The 19,519-nt window shown below is 42.4% G+C and overlaps 1 protein-coding gene and 1 long non-coding RNA gene across 2 annotated transcripts; one reads left to right on the plus strand and one right to left on the minus strand.

Annotated features, from left to right (window-relative positions):
* Positions 1 to 4,912: 4,912 nt before the first annotated feature.
* Positions 4,913 to 9,219, minus strand: LOC148150103 (uncharacterized). Its single transcript, XR_015756921.1, has 3 exons — positions 8,881 to 9,219; positions 7,368 to 7,601; positions 4,913 to 5,950 (listed from the first exon to the last, which is right to left on the minus strand). It is a non-coding gene; the product is annotated as an uncharacterized LOC148150103 (long non-coding RNA).
* A 144-nt stretch (positions 9,220 to 9,363) lies between these two features.
* LOC122549314 (protein YAE1 homolog) lies at positions 9,364 to 18,886 on the plus strand. The gene is made up of 3 exons (XM_043688928.2): positions 9,364 to 9,502; positions 14,410 to 14,531; positions 18,316 to 18,886. Exons 1-3 carry the CDS (start codon positions 9,374 to 9,376, stop codon positions 18,740 to 18,742), a joined length of 678 nt encoding a protein of 225 aa, XP_043544863.2. The 5' UTR covers positions 9,364 to 9,373; the 3' UTR covers positions 18,743 to 18,886.
* Positions 18,887 to 19,519: the final 633 nt, after the last annotated feature.

Below are 19,519 nucleotides of genomic sequence, written 5' to 3' on the forward strand. Positions count from 1 at the left end.
TTAATTGGCATCCTACCCACTACTCCTCTGGCACCCTTCCTCTCCCCATCTGACATACTACCCCTGGCATCATAACTTCACCCAATGGATCCCTACCCAGCTGGCACCATACCTACCCGGTATCCTCCCCTGTTGGTATCCTACCCAAATAGCACCCTACTTACCTTTCACCTTTTGACTCCATCATCTGATATTCTACCTTCCTAGAATACTGTCACACTTAGGCACTTACTGTTTTCTCACAAGTTTTAAACGAATGTTATGTTCAACACCTAAATGTTAAAGATGCTGGCAGGTCTTTTACATTTCAAAATACATCAGCTGACTGCTGTGCAAAAATGAGGACATGGTTTGTTTTCTTCAGACAGTTCTGCATCACGAAAGAATTATCAGAATGGAAGTACAGCTTTACATTTCTGAGTATACCCTGCATGGAATCTCTTCTCAGAAATTCAGAGTTGCCCTATTTTATAGAGAGAAAGCTGTGATTGACAATCTGCATGAGATTGTCCCTCCTCAGAAAATACAGTCCACTTTTGGGTAAACACTATTTTAAAATTGCTCGGAGGACTTAAATTTTGAAGGCTTTTGGACAAATAAATTTATTTCAAGTTTTGTGGACATACCTGAAGTGACTTCTTGAAAAGAGGTCATTGAAAGTTCACTGTGAACATTCGAATTTTTTATAATAAGGCTTCCTGGGAATCACATGACAGGTAATTGGAATAACTCCACAGAGCTTGGTATCCAGTCACCAAGTCACTCTGTATTTGTACATGGAGAGTCCTTGACACTGATCCAGCTCCCTCAGAGCCAGCTCTCAAAGTGAACAGGATGTCTGACACATTTGTTCTTATCTATCAGCCAGGACTCCCTGATTGGCACAAATTAACAGCGCCAATCAGGGATGTTACAACATGGGGTAAAGCCCTCTGCTTTCTTAAACCCTACACACAGAAAAGCTCACCTCACACCATAATCTGTTAAATTTCAAAAGCTAAAGAACTATCTGGCTCTGATCCAAAACATTGATTTTCCTGCTCCTTGGAGGCTGCCTGACCTGCTGTGCTTTTCCAGTAACACACTCTCAAATATCCCAGAGATCACTACCTAAAGTAAAAATTAACAATTTTACTCTTTAAGTACAACAGAGAACATTAAAACAAGTTATTTACAACTCCTTTCTCGTAAACCTATCTTTTACCTCCCACTCTACAATACTGATCCAATAGATTCCCCTCTTAAATGTACAGCGAAATCAATTTCAAACCCAGTTATTGTCTCCGGATGTTGAACTTTCTCTGTAGATTGCTCTAGGTCAATTTTGGTGTTCTGCTGCGCAAATTTCTTATAGACAGGTACCATTCAGAGATCTATTCTGCCAGCAGTCTATTTCTTGTTGGCAGCCCTTTGTGGTTCTCCAGCTAACTGTTCAAAATGGCCAGTTTTATACCCTAAAACATTGGATCATTTCATTGGTCTGATGTGATCCCAAACAGTAAAATTCAAATTCGATTGGATTTTGGTATCTGGGGCATAATTTAAATTGATTGGCTGAATTTGAATTTGTTTTTGTACCATGGCAACACACCAGCTATTTGTTTCAACTATTTGTTACATTTTTAAATTGTTCAGCACATTCTGTGCTTCTCTAAGTCCTTGCTAGTCTCCTCTCTCTCTCTCTTAAATGTACAGTACACCACTACACCTTCTTAACAGAGAACTCGAATTCTATGAGGTCCACCTGGCTCACCTCATTACAATCGCCATAGTAATAACTGCTTGCTTTGCTGCAGACCTTATTGGGGCTGTTTTTAACCAATGACTGTCTTAAAGAGATGTTGAAACACCTTGGTAGTTGGAAAAGTAATTTTATGTTTTATGTCTGTAAAAAAAGTATTTTATGCTAAAATGCAGGGTTATGGGAATAGAGTGAGGGGCTGGGTCGGGCTCTTCAGAGGGTCAGTGCAGACTTGATGGGCTGAAAGGCTTCTTCCCACGCTATGGGGATTTTATGAATCAATGTTGTGATTGATGGAGTAGTGGCACTACAGCACTCCTCCAGCCTCAGTTACAACAACACTGCCACTCAACCACACACTCATTGTTTTATTTGGGTCAGTTGGAGAATAGACAATAGACAATAGGTGCAGGAGTAGGCCATTCAGCCCTTCGAGCCTGCACCGCCATTCCTAATCAGTATCCTCTTCCTGCCTTCTCTCCATAACCCTTGATTCCACTATCTTTGAGAGCTCTATCCAACTCTTTCTTAAATGAATCCAGAGAGTGGGCCTCCACTGCCCTCTGGGGCAGAGCATTCCACACAGCCACCACTCTCTGGGTGAAGATGTTTCTCCTCATCTCTGTCCTAAATGGTCCACCCCGTATTTTTAAGCTGTGTCCTCTGGTTCAGCACTCACCCATCAGCGGAAACATGTTTCCTGCTGCCAGAGTGTCCAATCCTTTCATAATCTTATATGTCTCAATCAGATCCCCTCTCAGTCTTCTAAACTCAAGGGTATACAAGCCCAGTCGCTTCAGTCTTTCAGTGTAAGGTAATCCCGCCATTCCAGGAATGGACCTCGTGAACCTACACTGCACTCCCTCAATAGCCAGAATGTCTTTCCTCAAATTTGGAGACCAGAACTGCACGCAGTACTCCAGGTGTGGTCTCGCCAGTGCCCTGTACAGCTGCAGAAGCACCTCTTTGTTTCAATACTCAATTCCTCTTGTTATGAAGGCCAGCATGCTATTAGCCTTCTTCACTACCTGCTGTACCTGCATGCTTACCTTCATTGACTGGTGTACAAGAACACCCAGATCTCTCTGTACTGCCCCTTTACCTAATTTGATTCCATTGAGGTAGTAATCTGCCTTCCTGTTCTTGCCACCAAAGTGGATAACCATACATTTATCCACATTAAACTGCATCTGCCATGCATCTGCCCACTCACCCTGTAATCTCCTAACATCCTCCTCACATTTCACCCTGCCACCCAGCTTAGTATCATCAGCAAATTTGCTAATGTTAGTATCATCAGCAAATTTGCTAATGTTATTGCTGATACCATCTTCTATATCATTAACATATATTGTAAAAAGCTGCGGTCCCAGCACGGATCCCTGCGGTACCCCACTGGTCACTGCCTGCCATTCCGAAATGGAGCCGTTTATCACTACCCTTTGTTTCCTATCAGCCAACCAATTTTCAATCCAATCTAGTACTTTGCCCCCAATACCATGCGCCCTAATTTTATTCACTCACCTCCTGTGTGGGACTTTATCAAAAGCTTTCTGAAAGTCCAGGTACACTACATCCACTGGATCTCCCTCGTCCATCTTCAGAGTAGGAAATGCTTGGAGTGATATGGGCCAGAAGCAGGTGGGTGGGACTAACTTAGTTTGGGATTATGTTCAGTATGGACTGGTTGGAACAAAGGGTCTGTTTCTGTGCTGCATGACTCTATGGCACCAAATTTGGAGGTGTAGTGGATAGCGAAGGAAGTCACCTTGATTATAGCGTGATCTTGATCAGATGGGCCAATGGGATACAGAGTGGCTGACTGAGTTTAATTTAGATAAATGTGAGCTGCTCCATTTTGGAAAGGCAAATCAGGGAAGGACTTATACACTTAATGGTAAGGTCCTGGGGAGAACTGGTGAACAATCAGACATTGGGAGTGCAGGTTCATAGTTCTTTGAAAGTGGAATTGCATGTAAACAGGATAGTGAAGAAAGCTAAAGTGATGACTGCAGATTCTGGAGATTAGAGTCAAGAGTGTGATGCTGCTAAAGCACAACACATCAGGCAGCATCTGAGGAGCTGGAAAATCAACGTTTTGGGCAAAGGTCCTTCATCAGTGAAGATAGCGTTTGGTGTGCTTGGTGCATTGAGTATAGGAATGGGAGGTCATTTTGTGGCTGTATAGGACATTGGTTTGTGCCACTATTGGAATATTGCATGCAATTCTGGTCTCCCTGCTATAGGAAAGATGTTGTGAAACTAGAAAGGGTTCAGAAAGGATTTACAAGGATGTTGCCAGGGTTGGAGGGTTTGAGCTTTAGGGAGAGGCTGAATAGACTGGGGCTATTTTTCCTGGAATGTAGGGGACTAAGGGGTGACATTATAGAGGTTTATAAAATCATGAGGGGCATGGATAGGGTAAGTAGACAAGGTATTTTCCTTGGGGTGGAGAGTCCAAAATGAGAGGTCATAGGTTTAAGGTGGGAGGGAAAAAATTTAAAAAGGACCAAAAGGGTTAATTTTTCATGCAAAGGGTGATGCATGTATGGAATGAACTGCCAGAGGAAATGGTGGAGGTGGGTATAATTATAACATTTAAAAGGCATTTGGATGGATATATGAACAGGAAGGGTTGAGAGGGATATGGGCCAAATGCTGGCGAATGCAACTAAATTTATTTAGGATATCTATTCAGCATGGATGAGTTGAACCAAAGGGTCTGTTTACATGCTGTTTATCTCTATGACTCAATAAAAGTCTGCTCAGGACAAGCTGAGATGAATAAGCTGCCCAGCTGATATCTCCAATTTCTGAAAAGGAAACCCGCTCCACCAATTCAGAGTGAAACTTAATTGCTCTTTTGAAAGAGTGATTGAAATACCATCTCAAGATTTTACTTCCTGAGAAAGCTGTGTCTGCAAGTGAGACTTGCAAGAATTTAGTGATTTGACCAGACATACAAGAACATCAAAGCAACAGACATCAGAACATTCTACATTTTACCTCTTTGCCTTCCAGAATGTTTTTTCAGCCAAAATATATTTTTTTTCAAAAGCCAATCACTGCAGGTATGTCTATTTTTTTCTTCTCGTTTCCTAAAGAATATGTGTGTGATCTGTGTGTTTTGGGAACATTTAGAAGAATATTTCTATATTATTAACTGTACACGTCAACCAATTATTGAACCTTTATTGAACAAGTTTTGTTTTGATAACAGATTTTATCAGCAAGTGTGTGGAGAACAGACACCCGGCGACTAAGGCAAGGACTGAATGACATTACAGGTTCTAAAAAGAGACAGTGCAAGATCGCAAACGATGACACATCCCTCCCTGATCGTCTCAACGCCTTCTATGCCCGCTTTGAGTGGAATTTTGGCAGAGGGATAACACCTATTCCAACAAGTCCTGACGAACCTATCCCAACAGTCAATGCATCAGAAGTTAGATCAATTTTCCTTCGTGTGAATCCAAGAAAAGCGATGTGACCAGACGGAGTACCAGACTGTGCACTCAGGGCATGCGCAGATCAACTGCCAGAGGTCTTCTCAGACATCTTCAACCTTTCCTTGCAGCAGGTCACTGTCCCTGCCTGTTTCAAGAGGGCCAACATCATCCCTGTGCCTAAGAAGGCTCATGCAGCATGTCTCAATGATTACCATCCTTGCCATATTCGCCGGGTGTCTGTCTGGGTCTCTAGTTTGGATTGGTATTGGACCTTAGCTGTCTTAATGGCTTTGCGAAGGTCATACTTGGATTCCTATATTTGAGTTGGTCTCCTGATCTGAAGGAGAAAGTGAGGACTGCAGATGCTGGAGACCAGAGTTGAAAAATGTGGTGCTGGAAAAACACAGCAGGCCAGGCAGAAACGTCTATTCTCCTGCTCCTCGGATGCTGCCTGGCCTGCTGTGTTTTTCCAGCACCACATTTTTCAACTCCTGATCTGAAGGCTTAACGCCTGGTTTTTGCAGGTTCTGTATGTCCTAATTCTGTATGTCCTGTTAGGGAACACCTGGATTGACTTCCTCAGTGTGCAGTTGCTGATAAAGTCTGTAAAAGTGGTGCATGTCCAAGGTAACTGTGGACTGTTTGAACATGGCGCAATCAGCCGATTCCAGACAGCACCGGAGTTGATCCTCTGCCTCCTCCAACCAGCACTGGACCTGTATCCGTAAGACGGTCTCCTGCTTGAGTTTTTGCCTGTAAGCTGGGAGAAGAAACACGGTATTGTAGTCGAAGTTCCCGAAACGAGGGCGGGGGATGGCGCGGTAGGCATTTTTCACAGTGGTGTAGCAGTGGTTTAAAATGTTATTGTCTCTAGTGGGGCAAGTAATGTTCTAGTGGTATTTGGGCAACACCCTTAGATTGGCTTGTTTGAAGTTGCCAGTTACAATTAACAGGGCCTTGGGGTGTTCTGTCTCCAAGGTGTTAGTGGTGGCGTAAAGCACATCCAGAGCTTCCTCAAGCCTTGCTTGTGGTGGTATGTACACAGCAGTTAGTATAGCAGCTGTAAATTCCCATGGTAGATAGAAAGGTTTACAAGTTGCCATTTAAGGTGCCATCTTAATACAAGATACCGAGGTACAGATTCGTAAGTACAGATTCTTGAGAATAAATTAGAAAAATACAATATCATAGGGATAATATAGAAAATTAAAGGAAAAAAGTTTCTGAATTACTTCCACCCCAATCTGTGCTGCCATCTAGCCTCCAGACTAGCAAAGTAATAAACAGGAAATGACATATATAGTTCACCTTCTGAACAAGGGGTCTACGAACAAAAATACATTACTTTTCCAAGGTCCTATAGCCAAAGTCCTTGATCCAGGCACTGCCTCTGCCGCAAAGGAGAAAGTGAGGATTGCAGCTGCTGGAGATCAGAGCTGAAAAATGTGTTGCTGGAAAAGCGCAGCAGGTCAGGCAGCATCAAAGGAGCAGGAGAATCGACGTTTCGGGCATAACCCTTCTTCAGGAATGAGCAAGGTGTGCCAACCAGGCTAAGATAAAAGGTAGGGAGGAGGGACTTGGGGGAGGGGTGTTGGGAATGCGATAGGTGAAAGGAGATTAAGGTGAGGGTGATAGGCCGGAGAGGGGTTGGGGGCGGGGAGAGGTCGGGAAGAAGATTGCAGGTCAAGAAGGCGGTGCTGAGTCCGAGGGTTGGGACTGAGAAAAGGTGGGGTGAGGGGAAATGAGGAAGCTGGAGAAATCTGTATTCATCCCTTGTGGTTGGAGGGTTCCTAGGTGGAAGATGAGGTGCTTTTCCTCCAGGTGTCGTGTTGCCATGGTCTGGCGATGGAGGAGACCAAGGACCTGCTTGTCCTTGGCGGAGTGGGAGGGGGAGTTAAAGTGTTCAGTCACGGGGCAGTTGGGTTGGTTGGTGCGGGTGTCCCAGAGGTGTTCGCATTCCCAACGCCCCTCCCCCAAGAGCCTCCTTCCTACCTTTTATCTTAGCCTGCTTGGCACACCCTCCTCAATCCTGAAGAAGGGCTTATGCCCGAAACGTCGATTCTCCTGCTCCTTTGATGCGGCCTGACCTGCTGCGCTTTTCCAGCAACACATTTTTCAGCACTGCCTCTGCTGCAGCCAAAGACCTCCAAGTCCCCAGGTCCATGCTGTGTGCTTACCACAGCCAGGAGTCCTCTTCTGGGCACTGTAGCCAACAGCCCGCTGGGTTCCTGAGTTCCAGACTCAGAGCCTTGTGCTGCAGCCGATGACCCACTGAATCCAGAATCTGAGCCTATTGCTGCAGCTGATGATCCACTGAGTCCAGACTCTGAGCCTACCACAGTCAGTAATCTTCACTCTGAGGACCACTGCAGTCAGCTGATTCTGCTCTGGCTTCCCCACGATGTCACAAACTGAAAAAAAAGAAAAAAGAAGAAAAAAAACAAGTAAAAGCAGACAGAGCAGGTGAGCTCCAGGCTCCTGAGCTTAGGAGCCAGGTCACCATTTTGAAGAGACGGCTGTGAGAAGACCTGATTGAAACTTTCAAAATTAGAGTAGAGTAAATACAGAGAAAATACTCCCAATTGTTAAAGAGTTTAGAATGAGAGGGCACAGGTTTAAAATAATTAGTAAAAATAAGCAAACATGATAAACGGAAAACTATTTTCATGTGTGATTGAGATCTAGAATGCATTGTGTGAGCATAGTGGTGGCAAGATCAATTGCAACATTGAAAAATGAATTAGATAATTGTTGAAAAGAACAAAGTACAGAGAGAAGGACCCACAAGAATGGTGCTAATTGAGATAATTATTTGGGGAGCTGACACAGGCATGACAGTCTGATTCTGTGAACCCTTCAAGATACATGCACTTCACTGGTTCTGGCATATTGGTCATCCCCGTATGTATTCACCATTATGTAGACCCAAAACTCCAGAATTACTTCCCTCTCTGCCTCTCCATGTTGTTTGCTCCTTTAAGATACTCTTTGACCATTGTTCTTTGACTATGTGGTCAAGTATCTCCTTATGCGGCCTTTATAATGCTCCAGTGCTGAATCTTGGTATATATTTTACTGTGTACATTATAGTTATTGTCTAAAAGATGAAAAGGATAAAATCCTTTATAAACATCAGGAATTGAACATTAAAATCAGAATGTTCTGCTTCTGTTATACCAGAGTTTTGGTGAGACCTTGGTCTCCTTACTTAACGAAGGATTAAATATTTTGGGAGTCAGTTTAAAGGAGCTGTACATATTGATTCCTGGAATGAGCAGGTTTTCTCATGTGAAATGGTTGTATTGACTTGGCTTGTTTCTTGACAGTTTGGGCATGATTTGTTTTAAGATCCTGAATGATCTAAAATGGATTTGAAAATGATGGTTTCCCTTGTGGCTGATTCCAAAACAAAGGATTATCCTCTTGGGACAGTGATGAGGAGAAATGTTTTGAGGATTGTGTAACTTTGTCTCAGGTGGTAGTGGCAGGATCTTTGAATATTTTTAAGACAGCAGTCAGTAGATTCTTGTTAGGCAGAAGATGTGGAGATTTTTGGGGGTAGGTGGAAATATGGAATTTAAAACACGATAAGATCAACCATATATATACTGAATGCTGGAGCAAGCCCGAGGGGCCAAATGGCCCATTCTGCTCCTATCTCGCACATTCATATGCAACTCTCTCCGATACCTGCAGTTTCTTGGGACATCAAAGGACATAAATATATTTCTGGGTTGAATAATTTAGACCAATTAAAGATTTAAGTGTTTTTTCGAGTTTCTCTTGAGATCGCAGAGAGAGCCAGTTGTGACGACACGTCCTCCAGCACTTGCCGTCACTGTTTATTCCAGACTGGTGGCACTGGGGAACAATGGCACTGTCACCTTCACGTTTTTTTTGTGTGTAGATATAGCAGGCTGAGCTTTCATCGGAAAAAGGCCAACTTTGACCCGGCATCAGAGTACTGGAGCACACTGCAGCATCCAGCCAGGGTTCAACATCCTTTAACATGAGCACTCAAAGAACACAGAGGGAATCCTCGGCACGGTCCGCAGTACGTCACTCGTTTCCCAGAAACGTCTCGTGCGCAGCCTGTCACGTGCCCCATGAAACAAAGCTATCCCAATGACGTCGTTACGATGACATCACTGGGAGGCCAGCGGTCGGTCGCGGGCTGCTGTGAATGTTCACGACGGGCCGCATAATGTGGAGGCAGGATGTAAATCAGAGCGACGATGTGTTCGACGAGGAGGCGGATGAATTGCGGCCGTCCCGGAACGAGTGGAATATCTGTATGGGGCAACGGCTCAAGGTACACCGGGGCTCAGCGCCAAGTGTGTAGAACTTGCCAGTAGTAAGTGGGGTTTGGGCCTCGACATCGTACTTTCACACTGTGAAGGAGGCCGGGACTGGACGCGTGCATCCCATATCGGTTTGTGCACGCGCGGTCCCAGAATACGCGTGCTGGTGATCGCGCGCGCACTTAGCTCGGCTGTAGCTGGTCGCGAGCTGCTGCGAGTTATACAGTACATCATGGGAAACAGACCCGCCGGTCCAACTATTCTATTCCGACCAGATATTCCAAATTAATTTGATCATATCGTCAGCATTTGGTCTCTATCTGTCTAATCCCCTCCTATTCATATTCGCAGGGGAAAGTGAGTACTGCAGATGCTGGACATCAGAGTCCAGAGTGTGCTGCTGGAAAAGCACAGCAGGTCAGGCAGCATCCGCGGAGCAGGAGAGTCGACGTTTCGGGCTATTGAGAAATGAGGGCTTATGCCTGAAACGTCGATTCTCCTACTCCTCGGGTGCTGCCTGACCTGCTGTGCTTTATTCATATACCCTCCAGATGCCTTTTAAATGTCATAATTGTACCTGCCTCCTCCACCTCTGGCAGGTTTTTGCATACATGCACCACCTTCTGTGTGAAAAAGTTGCCCCTTTGGTCCCTTTTAAATCTTTGCCCCCTCACCTTAAAGTTATGCCCTCGAGTTCTGGACTCCCCTACCTTGAGGAAAAGACCTTGGCTAATCACCAAATCTATGCCCCTCGTGATTTTATAAACTTTTTATAAGGTAACCCCTCAATTTCCAACATTCTATGCCCAATGTAGATGTTTAAAATGTTGGAAAATTATTAAATTATTAACTCAATTCCAGCAGATAGATAAATATTTGCCCAGAATTTCAGTTTTAAATACTTGGTCTAACTTTTAAGTAATTATTTAACAAACTTCATATTTACCTTTCACACCTCAAGTCTACTTAAATCCCCAGATCCTGACCTGACATCTCACCAGAAACCAACACACTGAATGCATCATGACAGCATTGAAACAATGTTGGCTGCTCAAATGAGACTTTGACTTTATCTACCCTTTCAAGTAGACTTAAAATATCCTTGTGGCATTATTTGAACAAGCCCAGGAATGTTCTGGCCAATGTTTATCCTTCAGTAAACACTTCCAAATACCATTTGAGTCATTCGACTTATTAGGTGCCTCGAGGGTGTGCGAGATCTTCAGTAAGATTATGTTTTTTTTTCTAGTTATTACTGTAATTGAAGATATCCAGACTTGCTTCATTCTGTAAATGTGTCCTTTTTTTCCCATGTTACTTTACTGTTTCCCCTTTCCCCTCCTTATTTCACTTCGTTCTGACTTTCCCAACAAGATAAACCTTTCAAATTACTTATAACTGCACTTTCAAATTCTCAATTGTCCAGCCTTTGGCATTTGATTCATCATGAAAGTTTGACAGCTCACTAGCCTGCCCATCCAGAGTCACCTCTCCCATTTGCCCCTCTTCCTGCTAAAATGATCAATTATTTCTCCCACTGATAAGTTCTCATCTTTGCTTCTTTCACTCTGTGGACTTGAACATTTTACCAGTTTGGACATTCATCATTAGGATCATTATGAAACACAAAAGATAATCCAGCCCTCCCCGCCGCGTCTCAATTCTTTTCTCCATTTTAAACTATCGTCATAAACCATGAGCCCTGCCTCCTCCACCCTCTCCTTCAAGTGCAAGACGCTCACTGGTAAAATTAACACCAACTGTTCAGTTGCATTCTGTTTCTTTCCCTGTCCCCGACCACCAAAACATGCTTTCTCTAAAGTTCCCTATTCTAGCTCTAAACTTGTATCTTTATTTCATTTCTTTCTGCCCTCCTATTCTGTGGCCCATCTCCTGCTCTCTGAATCTTGTTCTGACCAAGTGAGGAGACAGTGGTTGAGCAGTCGTATCACTGGATTAGATCACTAGATGCCAAGGCTAATGCGTAGTGGACACCTGTTCAAATCCTACCTTGACGGCTGATGGAATTTAAACTCAATTAATAAATCTAGAATTGAAAGTCACTCTTGTTAACAGTGACTGTGAAACTGTAACTGGTTATTGTAAAAACACATCTGGTTCACTAGTGACCTTTTAGGAAAGGAAATATGGCATCCTTACCTGGTCTGGCATATGTTATTCCTGATCCACAGCAATGTACCATATACGCTTTCTTACGATTACATGGATACTATTTTTGAGGGGCTAAAATTCATGCCTGTCAAAATTCATACTGTATCATTAGCAGAACCCAATTGATTTCTAAACAAATACAGCAGACAAAAAAAAACAAATTGTGGTACTTCTGAAAATTCAGAGCGGAATACAACAGCCAATGGACTGGCAGACTGGAAAGCTGGAGCAGGATGTGACAGCCAGCACACTGACTCATAAACATTGACCTTTACGTCAAATATATGGAAAAATCCAGATTATTTGGTCAAAAATAGGTCGATTTTACATGAGATTGACTATTACTCAAATGTCTACAATAGTTGGCTTCTAATTCCTCTCTGAAATGGCTGAGCACGCTGCAAGTGGGTGGACTACAAGTTTTAGCAATCTGTGATGCCCACATCCCATAAAAGAAAAGAAAACCGCTAACGACCAACTTCCATTTCTAGCCCCTGTGTTAGCTAATGTTGTTAGCTGTTCCGTCTCCTCTTCAAATCTGCTGTCATCAACCCCTTCTCAAAATAAACTCTTGCTCCATTCTGTTCCCTTAAGCTGTTGCCCAATCGCAAACATTTTGTTGAGTTTCAAAGTCCTTAAACATTATCTCAAAGCCCATGTCAATCTTTTCCAAGTCTCCAATTTTTAACCTGTACAGACTATTTCCCATCCCAGAACAATGTAATGGCCATCAGTGTCACAACTGACACAGTGTGTTATAATGACCATGGTAAGCCTCAGGCCAAAAATGCATAAAAGGATATCTGCAGCTTTCGACAGTGTTTACCACATCATATTGATTGCTTGTAGATCTGCCCTTGCCTGGTTCCATTGTTATTTATTCAATCATAGCCAGAGAATTAATTACTTCTGTTCTCCTCATGTTTACCTCCTGAAGTTCCATCATTAAACCATTCATAAATCTCATGTACATGCTGCCTGTTATCGGCATCACCTGAAAATTGTTCATATTCCACACATAAGTTGAGAATACCCAGCTTTGCTTCACTATAACCCACACAATTCCTTTACTCTTTCAGATTTACCTTATTAGATAAAACAGAAATTTCCTCCAGTTACATTGATCATAGAATTTAGGACTGTTCTTGGAAAAGAGATAGTTGAGAGGAGAATTGTTTGAGGTGTTCAAAATCATGAAAGATCTGGCAGAGTAGATCAAAATAAACTACATTAGTGGAAAAATCACAGATCAGAAGACACATGTATAAGGTAACTGGCAAACAAGCAATTGTGACAGTGCACGGTTAGGATTTGGAATGTATTGCTTAAGAAAGTGATCAAGGCAGACTGAATACCACATCCCAAAGCAAACTGGATTGTCTTCTGAAAAATGTATAGAGCTGCAGCAAAAGAAAGGTGTGGCATGAGAGTTCTCTTTGCAGAGAGACAGCATGGATGTGATGGGCTGAATGGTGTCCTCTGCTGTAATGATTCCATGAACTAAGTGTTGATAGCATTAAAACTGTTGTCTTTGGTGTTTACCACAAAATCTGTTCCCTCTCCCTGATCACCTTCTGAGGCTAACTAGATTGTTTACAACCTTGGCATCCTATTAAATCTTGAGGTGAGCTTCTAATTACATCCACTGCTGTAATATTCTATCTCTGCCCTGCCTTCGTTCTTTTTCTGAAACCATTATCCACTGCTTTTTTGTCTTTAGACTTGAGAATTCCGATGTCCTGGTCTGGCCTCCATCTTCCACCCTCCGGAAACCTGTACTTATTCAAATTTCTGTCTACATTGCAACACATGTTTATTTCTGTTTATCTTTATTCCCTGTACATACTGATTGTCATCTTCTAGATCAGCAAACCTCAAGTTTAATATTCTGATGCTTGTTCCCAACTTCTTCCATACCTTTTCCTCTATCTAGCTTTGTAAAGTCTTCTAAGGATATATAGTAAACTATTTAGGATTGGGATGATGAGAAATTTCTTCACCCAGAGAATGGTGAGCCTGTGGAATTTACTATCAAGAAAGCAGCCAAAGCGTTGTTTGTGTCAGATATGGCACTTAGGACATCAAAAGATATGCAGGAGAAAGAGGAATAGGCTTTTTGAGTTGATCATCGGCCACAATTATAATGAATAGCAGTGCAGGTTTTAAGAGTCAAAAGGCCTACTCCTATTACTTTCAATGTTTCTATACCTTCAACCCTATGAGATCTCTACACTATTCCCATTCTGTCTAGTTGTACATCCCCAGTTTAACTGCTCTAACAATATGGAACCTCTCCTCTCGAATGCTTGGCCTAAAGCACCATACCTCTGTTTCTAATGTAGTTCTTAAAATCTATCCTTGATCAAGCTTTTGCTCATTGTCTAAATGTCTCCTTAGATGGCTTTGTAACTCTTCTGTGTGACTTAAAATGTAAGTTGCCTTAGAATGCTTTACTAGCTTAAAGGCACTACATAAATTAATTTGTTATTGAGTAGGCCATCCAGCCTATGAAAACTAATAAAATTATCAGAGTTCTTGATGGGAAAGTTGTGTCCTCTGATTCACTCTTCAGGTAGCATACCCATTACATTTCTGCACTCTGCTATGAGCTGAGATGAACTTCATAGCTATTATTCATGCGTTAGATGTAACCTTTTGGGTATATGATGCATTGAATATCATGTTTCGTGTTATTAGTCAGCTGTTGTTACTGATTAGGTCACTAGTTTCCAAATATTATTTCTAGGAAGGCTATAGGGATGGGGTAAATGCTGGCCGAGAATCCACCTTACAGCATGGCTTCAATCAAGGTTACCAAGAGGGTGTGAAGAAGATGTTGGTTCTGAGCCAAATAAAAGGGCTTCTGAGGTGAGAATATAACAAAAGAAACTGCAGTACGTGCTCATTTGTAGTTTTTCCTAATTATTTACAACAGACACCATATTTTGTTTTGAAAAGCATGCACACACAATTTATAGCACAACTGGACTGTAGTCCACACATGCTGATTCTCACACAACCTCTTATTGGATTTATTAGTGACGATCTTATATTTATGATCCCTACTGTTGAATTCACCACAAATGGAAGTATCTTCCATTGGTCTATCCTAACAAATCCTTTCATAATTTTAAAGAATCATGGGAGTAGACTGATTGGAGTAGTAATTGGCTGGGTTGGTTTTGTTCTTTTTTTTGCGTCTCGGAAATACTTGGGCAATTTTCCACATTGTTGGATAGATTCCAGTGTTGTAACACTGCACAAGCTTGGCTAGGGGAGTGTCAAATTCTGGAGCAATACTTCAGTACTATTGCCAGAATGTTGTCAGGGGCTAAAGCCTTCGCAGTATCCAGTGCCTGTAACTGTTTCTTGATATAACATGGAATGAGTTGAATTGGCTGAAAACTGGCATGTGATGTTGGGGACTACTGGAGGGGGCTGAGATGGATCATTCACTCAACACTTTTGGTTGAAGATCGTGGTGAATATTTCAGTGTTTTGCACTGATGTATTGGGCTTTGCATCATTGAAGATGAGGATATTTGTGAAGCTGTCTCCTCCAGTGAGTTGTTTAATTGTCCACCTCCATTTATGACTGGATATGGCAGGACTGCAGAGCTTGGATCTAATTCTTTGTTTGTGGGATCACTTAGCTCTGTGTCTATCACTTGTTGCTTATGGTGTTTGGCACACACATAGACCTGTTTGGTAGGTTCACCAGGTTAACACCACATTTTTAGGTATGCCTAATGCTGCTCTTAGCATGCCCTCCTTCATTCTTCAATGAATCAGTATTGATACCCTGGCTTGATGGTAACTACTGAATGAGGGATATATGGGCCATGATATTGCAGATTCTGCTCAGTATAATTCTACTGCTGTTGATGGCCCATAGTCCAGTCTTGTGTTGCCAGATCTGATTGAAGTCTGTCCCATTTAGCACAGTGGTAGTGCCACACAACACAACGGAGGGTATTCTCAATGTGAAAGTGGGACTTTGTCTCCATAAGCACTGTGCAGTGGTCGCTCTTACCCAGTCTGTCATAAACCAATATATGTGCAGTATTTTCTCCCTCTAGTTCCCTTGCCACCAGTCTATCAGCTATGTCCCTTAGGGCCTGACCAGCTCAATCAGTAGTGCTGCTGCTGAGCCACTCTTGGCGGTAGACTTTGAAATCCCCAGAGTACATTTTGTATCCTTGCCACAGTCATTGCTTCCTCCAAGTTTTGTTCAAAATGGAGGAGTATTAATTTATCATGCAAGGGGGGATAGTACATGATAATCAGCGAGAGGGTTCCTTGCTTGTGTTTAACCTGAAGCCATGAGACATCTTAGTGTCCAGAGTCAATGTTGAGAACTCCCAAGGCAATTCCTTCCAGACAGTAGAGCATTGTGCTGCCACTTCTGCTGGGTCTGCTCCTCCAGAGATCCTCAGCTTCATAAATACCAGAATCATGGAAACAGACCCTTTCGTCCACCTGGTCCACACTGATCACGTTCCCAAACTGGTCCTATCAGTCTGCATTTGGCCAATATCCCTCCAAACCTTTGCTATTCACATACAGGTACTTATCCAAATGTCTTTTAAACATTGTAACTGTAACAGCATCCACCACTTCCTCTGGCAGTTCATTCTGCACACAAAACAAAAAAGTTGCCCCTTGTTGTCCTTTTTAAATCTTTCTCCTCTTATCTTAAAAAATGCCCACTACTTTTGAACTCCACCACCTTAGGGAAAAGACCTTTGCTATTCACCTTATCTGTGCCCCTCTTGATTTTATAAACCTTCTTAGGATTGCCCCTCAACCTCCTATGCTCCAGTAAACGTCCCAGCCAATCCAGCCTGTCCTTATAACTCAAACTGTCCATTCCTGGCAATAACCTGGTAATTATTTTTTATGAACCCTCTCTAGCTTAATAATATCCTTCCTATGACAGAGCAACTAGAACTGGACACAGTACTCCAGAAGAAGACTCACCAATGTCCTTTTGAACTTCAACATGATGTCCCAATTCCTACACTCAGGTCTGAGCAATGAAGGCAAGCGTGCTAAATGTCATCTTAACAATCCAATCTGCCTATGGTGCAAATTTTAAAGAATTATGAACCCAAGGTCCAATCATTAATTATATTAGTCCTGCCCTTTATTGTTTCACCAGTCTTCAACCAATCCTTTCAGTCCACATGATATCAAGACACTAAATACTGCCAAAGCTATAGGCCTAGGCAACATTCCACTGAAGACCTGTGTTCCAAGCTGTTCCAGTACAGTTACAACCCTGGCATCTATCTGACAATGTGGTAATTGCCCACTCAGGTCCTGTGCACAACAAGCAAGACAAATCCAACTTGCCCAATGACGACATTGTTATACTACTCTTATTATCAGCAAAGTGAATAAAGGGGTCATTGACGGTGCTGACAAGTAGCATTTGTAAAGGGAATAACCTGCTCTGTCACTCACTTTGATTTCTGCCAGGGCTGCTCAGCTCCTGACCTTATTACAGCTTCAGTCCCATAACAGTCAAAAGAGCTGATTTGAAAGTGACTGCCGTTGACATCGGAAGCAATATTTGACAGAGTATGGCATTAAGGAGCCCAAGTAAAACTAGAGACAGTTAGAATTGGTGAATGCTATCCAGGTTGGATCCATGCATAGCACAAAGAAAGGTCAATACTTTTCCTGCAAAAGGTTAGAAGTTGTGATGTTTTCTGATGACTGTCAATTAACGTTCATGCTAGAAAATGCCAGGCAATGACTGTATCCAACAAGAAAGAATTTAACGGTTTCCCCTAGATATTCAATGGCATTACCATTGCCGAATCCTGGACTATCCACAACATGGCAGTCTACCATTGATCACGAACTGAGCTGGATCAACCGTATAAATACTGTGACTACAAGAGCAGGTCAGAGTATAGGAATTCTTCTGTGTCCGCAACGTCTGCAAGGCACAAATCACAAGTGATGGCATATTTTCCATTAACTGGATGGGTGCAGGTTCTAATAATACTGGACAGATATACCTTCATGCTAGACCTGGAGTCTACCTGCTCCAGAGCAACTAGGGATGGGCAATAACTGTTAGATCATGAACAAATATAAATAAACTCGATGTTATCTAATATTTTGCCAAATGAACTTTAGATGACCTGAAAGGAGCAGAGATAATGAGCAACTTAATAATTCTGGCCTTGTTCAGAGCAGAGGTTTTCGGCAGGGGGAAATCATTGACAGCACCAAGAACTCCCCCCCCCCCCCCAGTCTGACACTCAGCAGCTACCCAACTCGGGTGAAATGCACTATTGTTTATGCTTGGAAGGATGCTGCATCCACTACTTTGAGATAATAGATCTAGATATTGTTTGCAGTATGTCAGAGGAGAGAGTGGGACTACTATACTAGCTAGCTGCAGCTTGCAACTAAAATGTTACCTGTGTGGGTTTCATGTCTGTTGATCTAAAAGTCTGCCTCAAAATTTAAATTTGTGGATGTGCCTAATGCCAGATTTTTCATATGAAAATATTTTTGAGACTTATTTATAATTTGGCACCTGAAGCTTGCCTTGTTTTGCTTCATAATGCCTATTTTTAATGCCCTTATTATGAAATATCTTGATCAAAACTCAGTATATTTTCTGTATCTACAGTGCCTTGCTATCATGGTTTCAACTGAATGGAAGTGATCCTAATCTTCTAACCAAAGTAAACCAACTGCTTGGTGTTGCTACCCAGCAAGAGGAACTTATTTTTAGAAATCTGTGTGTATCACCCAAAGAAACCAGTGTTACTGATGTAATGGAATGCATTGAAGACATGAGTTTGGACACTCTGCCAGAGAAGCAACCAGATGTGAACAGCTATACTGATGCTGCAAGTGAAATCTGGGAGTCTGGCAATGAGACTGGAAATCCTGACTCTGGAATCAACAGTACTTTGTCACATCTGAGAAGCTGTAGGACTGCACCAGGAATTGAATCAGAAATGGTTAAGCAGCTTTGTCAAGACTGTGCCCTCTTGTTGAAAGACTGTGAGCTACCATCAGAAATAGCACTACATTTCCAGCTGCAGCCTTGACCCTTTTCAAAAAAGAATGTGTACTCAATATTTTCCACCAACTTTTTGGGGCACATATAACATGGTTTGATATAATCTGGTCAATGTTTGCTATCTCTAGAGAAAATTTTAAATAAAACCTAATAAATTATACAAATGATTGTACCCAATATCTGGTTGCTACGTGCCTCGGATGAGAGGAGGATATTAGGTCCTGTCTTTCTGATCCCTTCTCTGTGTTACACACATCTCTTTCTAAAATTCTTAGCTGCTAAGCACTTCTTGCTTTAAAGTGATTTATGATCAGTTAAATACTTTCCAAATATACTATAACATAGGAACTGCAGTGATGAATTAACACACCTAAAGATCCCACAACAAATTGAAGAATAACTGTTGGTAGAAAAACCACAGACAACTCCCTACTTTTTAAACAGTACTGTCCTATCCTTTACATCTACCAGAGGTAAATGTGATTCACAGTTTAACATCACATCTGATAGATCTGACAGTGCAGCACTCACTCAGTACTACACTTAAATGTCAACCTACATAAAACATAGAAAAATACAGCGCAGTACAGGCCCTTTGGCCCTCGATGTTGCGCCGATCCAAACCCACCTAACCTACACGAGCCCACTATCCTCCATATGCCTATCCAATGCCCGTTTAAATGCCCATAAAGAGGGAGAGTCCACCACTGCTACTGGCAGGGCATTCCATGAACTCACAACTTGCTGAGTAAAGAATCTACCCCTAACATCTGTCCTATACCTACCACTCCTTAATTTAAAGCTA

This window comes from Chiloscyllium plagiosum, unplaced genomic scaffold (assembly GCF_037043375.1).
Source record: "Chiloscyllium plagiosum isolate Xiang-an unplaced genomic scaffold, Cpla_swu_hap1 HiC_scaffold_4, whole genome shotgun sequence".
NCBI classification, from domain to species: domain Eukaryota; kingdom Metazoa; phylum Chordata; class Chondrichthyes; order Orectolobiformes; family Hemiscylliidae; genus Chiloscyllium; species Chiloscyllium plagiosum.

What these genes read in the sequence shown, in the direction of transcription:
- LOC122549314 (XM_043688928.2), top strand. Translation starts at nt 9,374, where the DNA reads ATGTTCACGACGGGCCGCATAATGTGGAGGCAGGATGTAAATCAGAGC. An exon ending in GTATGGGGCAACGGCTCAAG is followed by an intron (nt 9,503 to 14,409) that starts GTACACCGGGGC and finishes TATTATTTCTAG; the next exon opens with GAAGGCTATAGGGATGGGGT. An exon ending in CAAATAAAAGGGCTTCTGAG is followed by an intron (nt 14,532 to 18,315) that starts GTGAGAATATAA and finishes CTGTATCTACAG; the next exon opens with TGCCTTGCTATCATGGTTTC.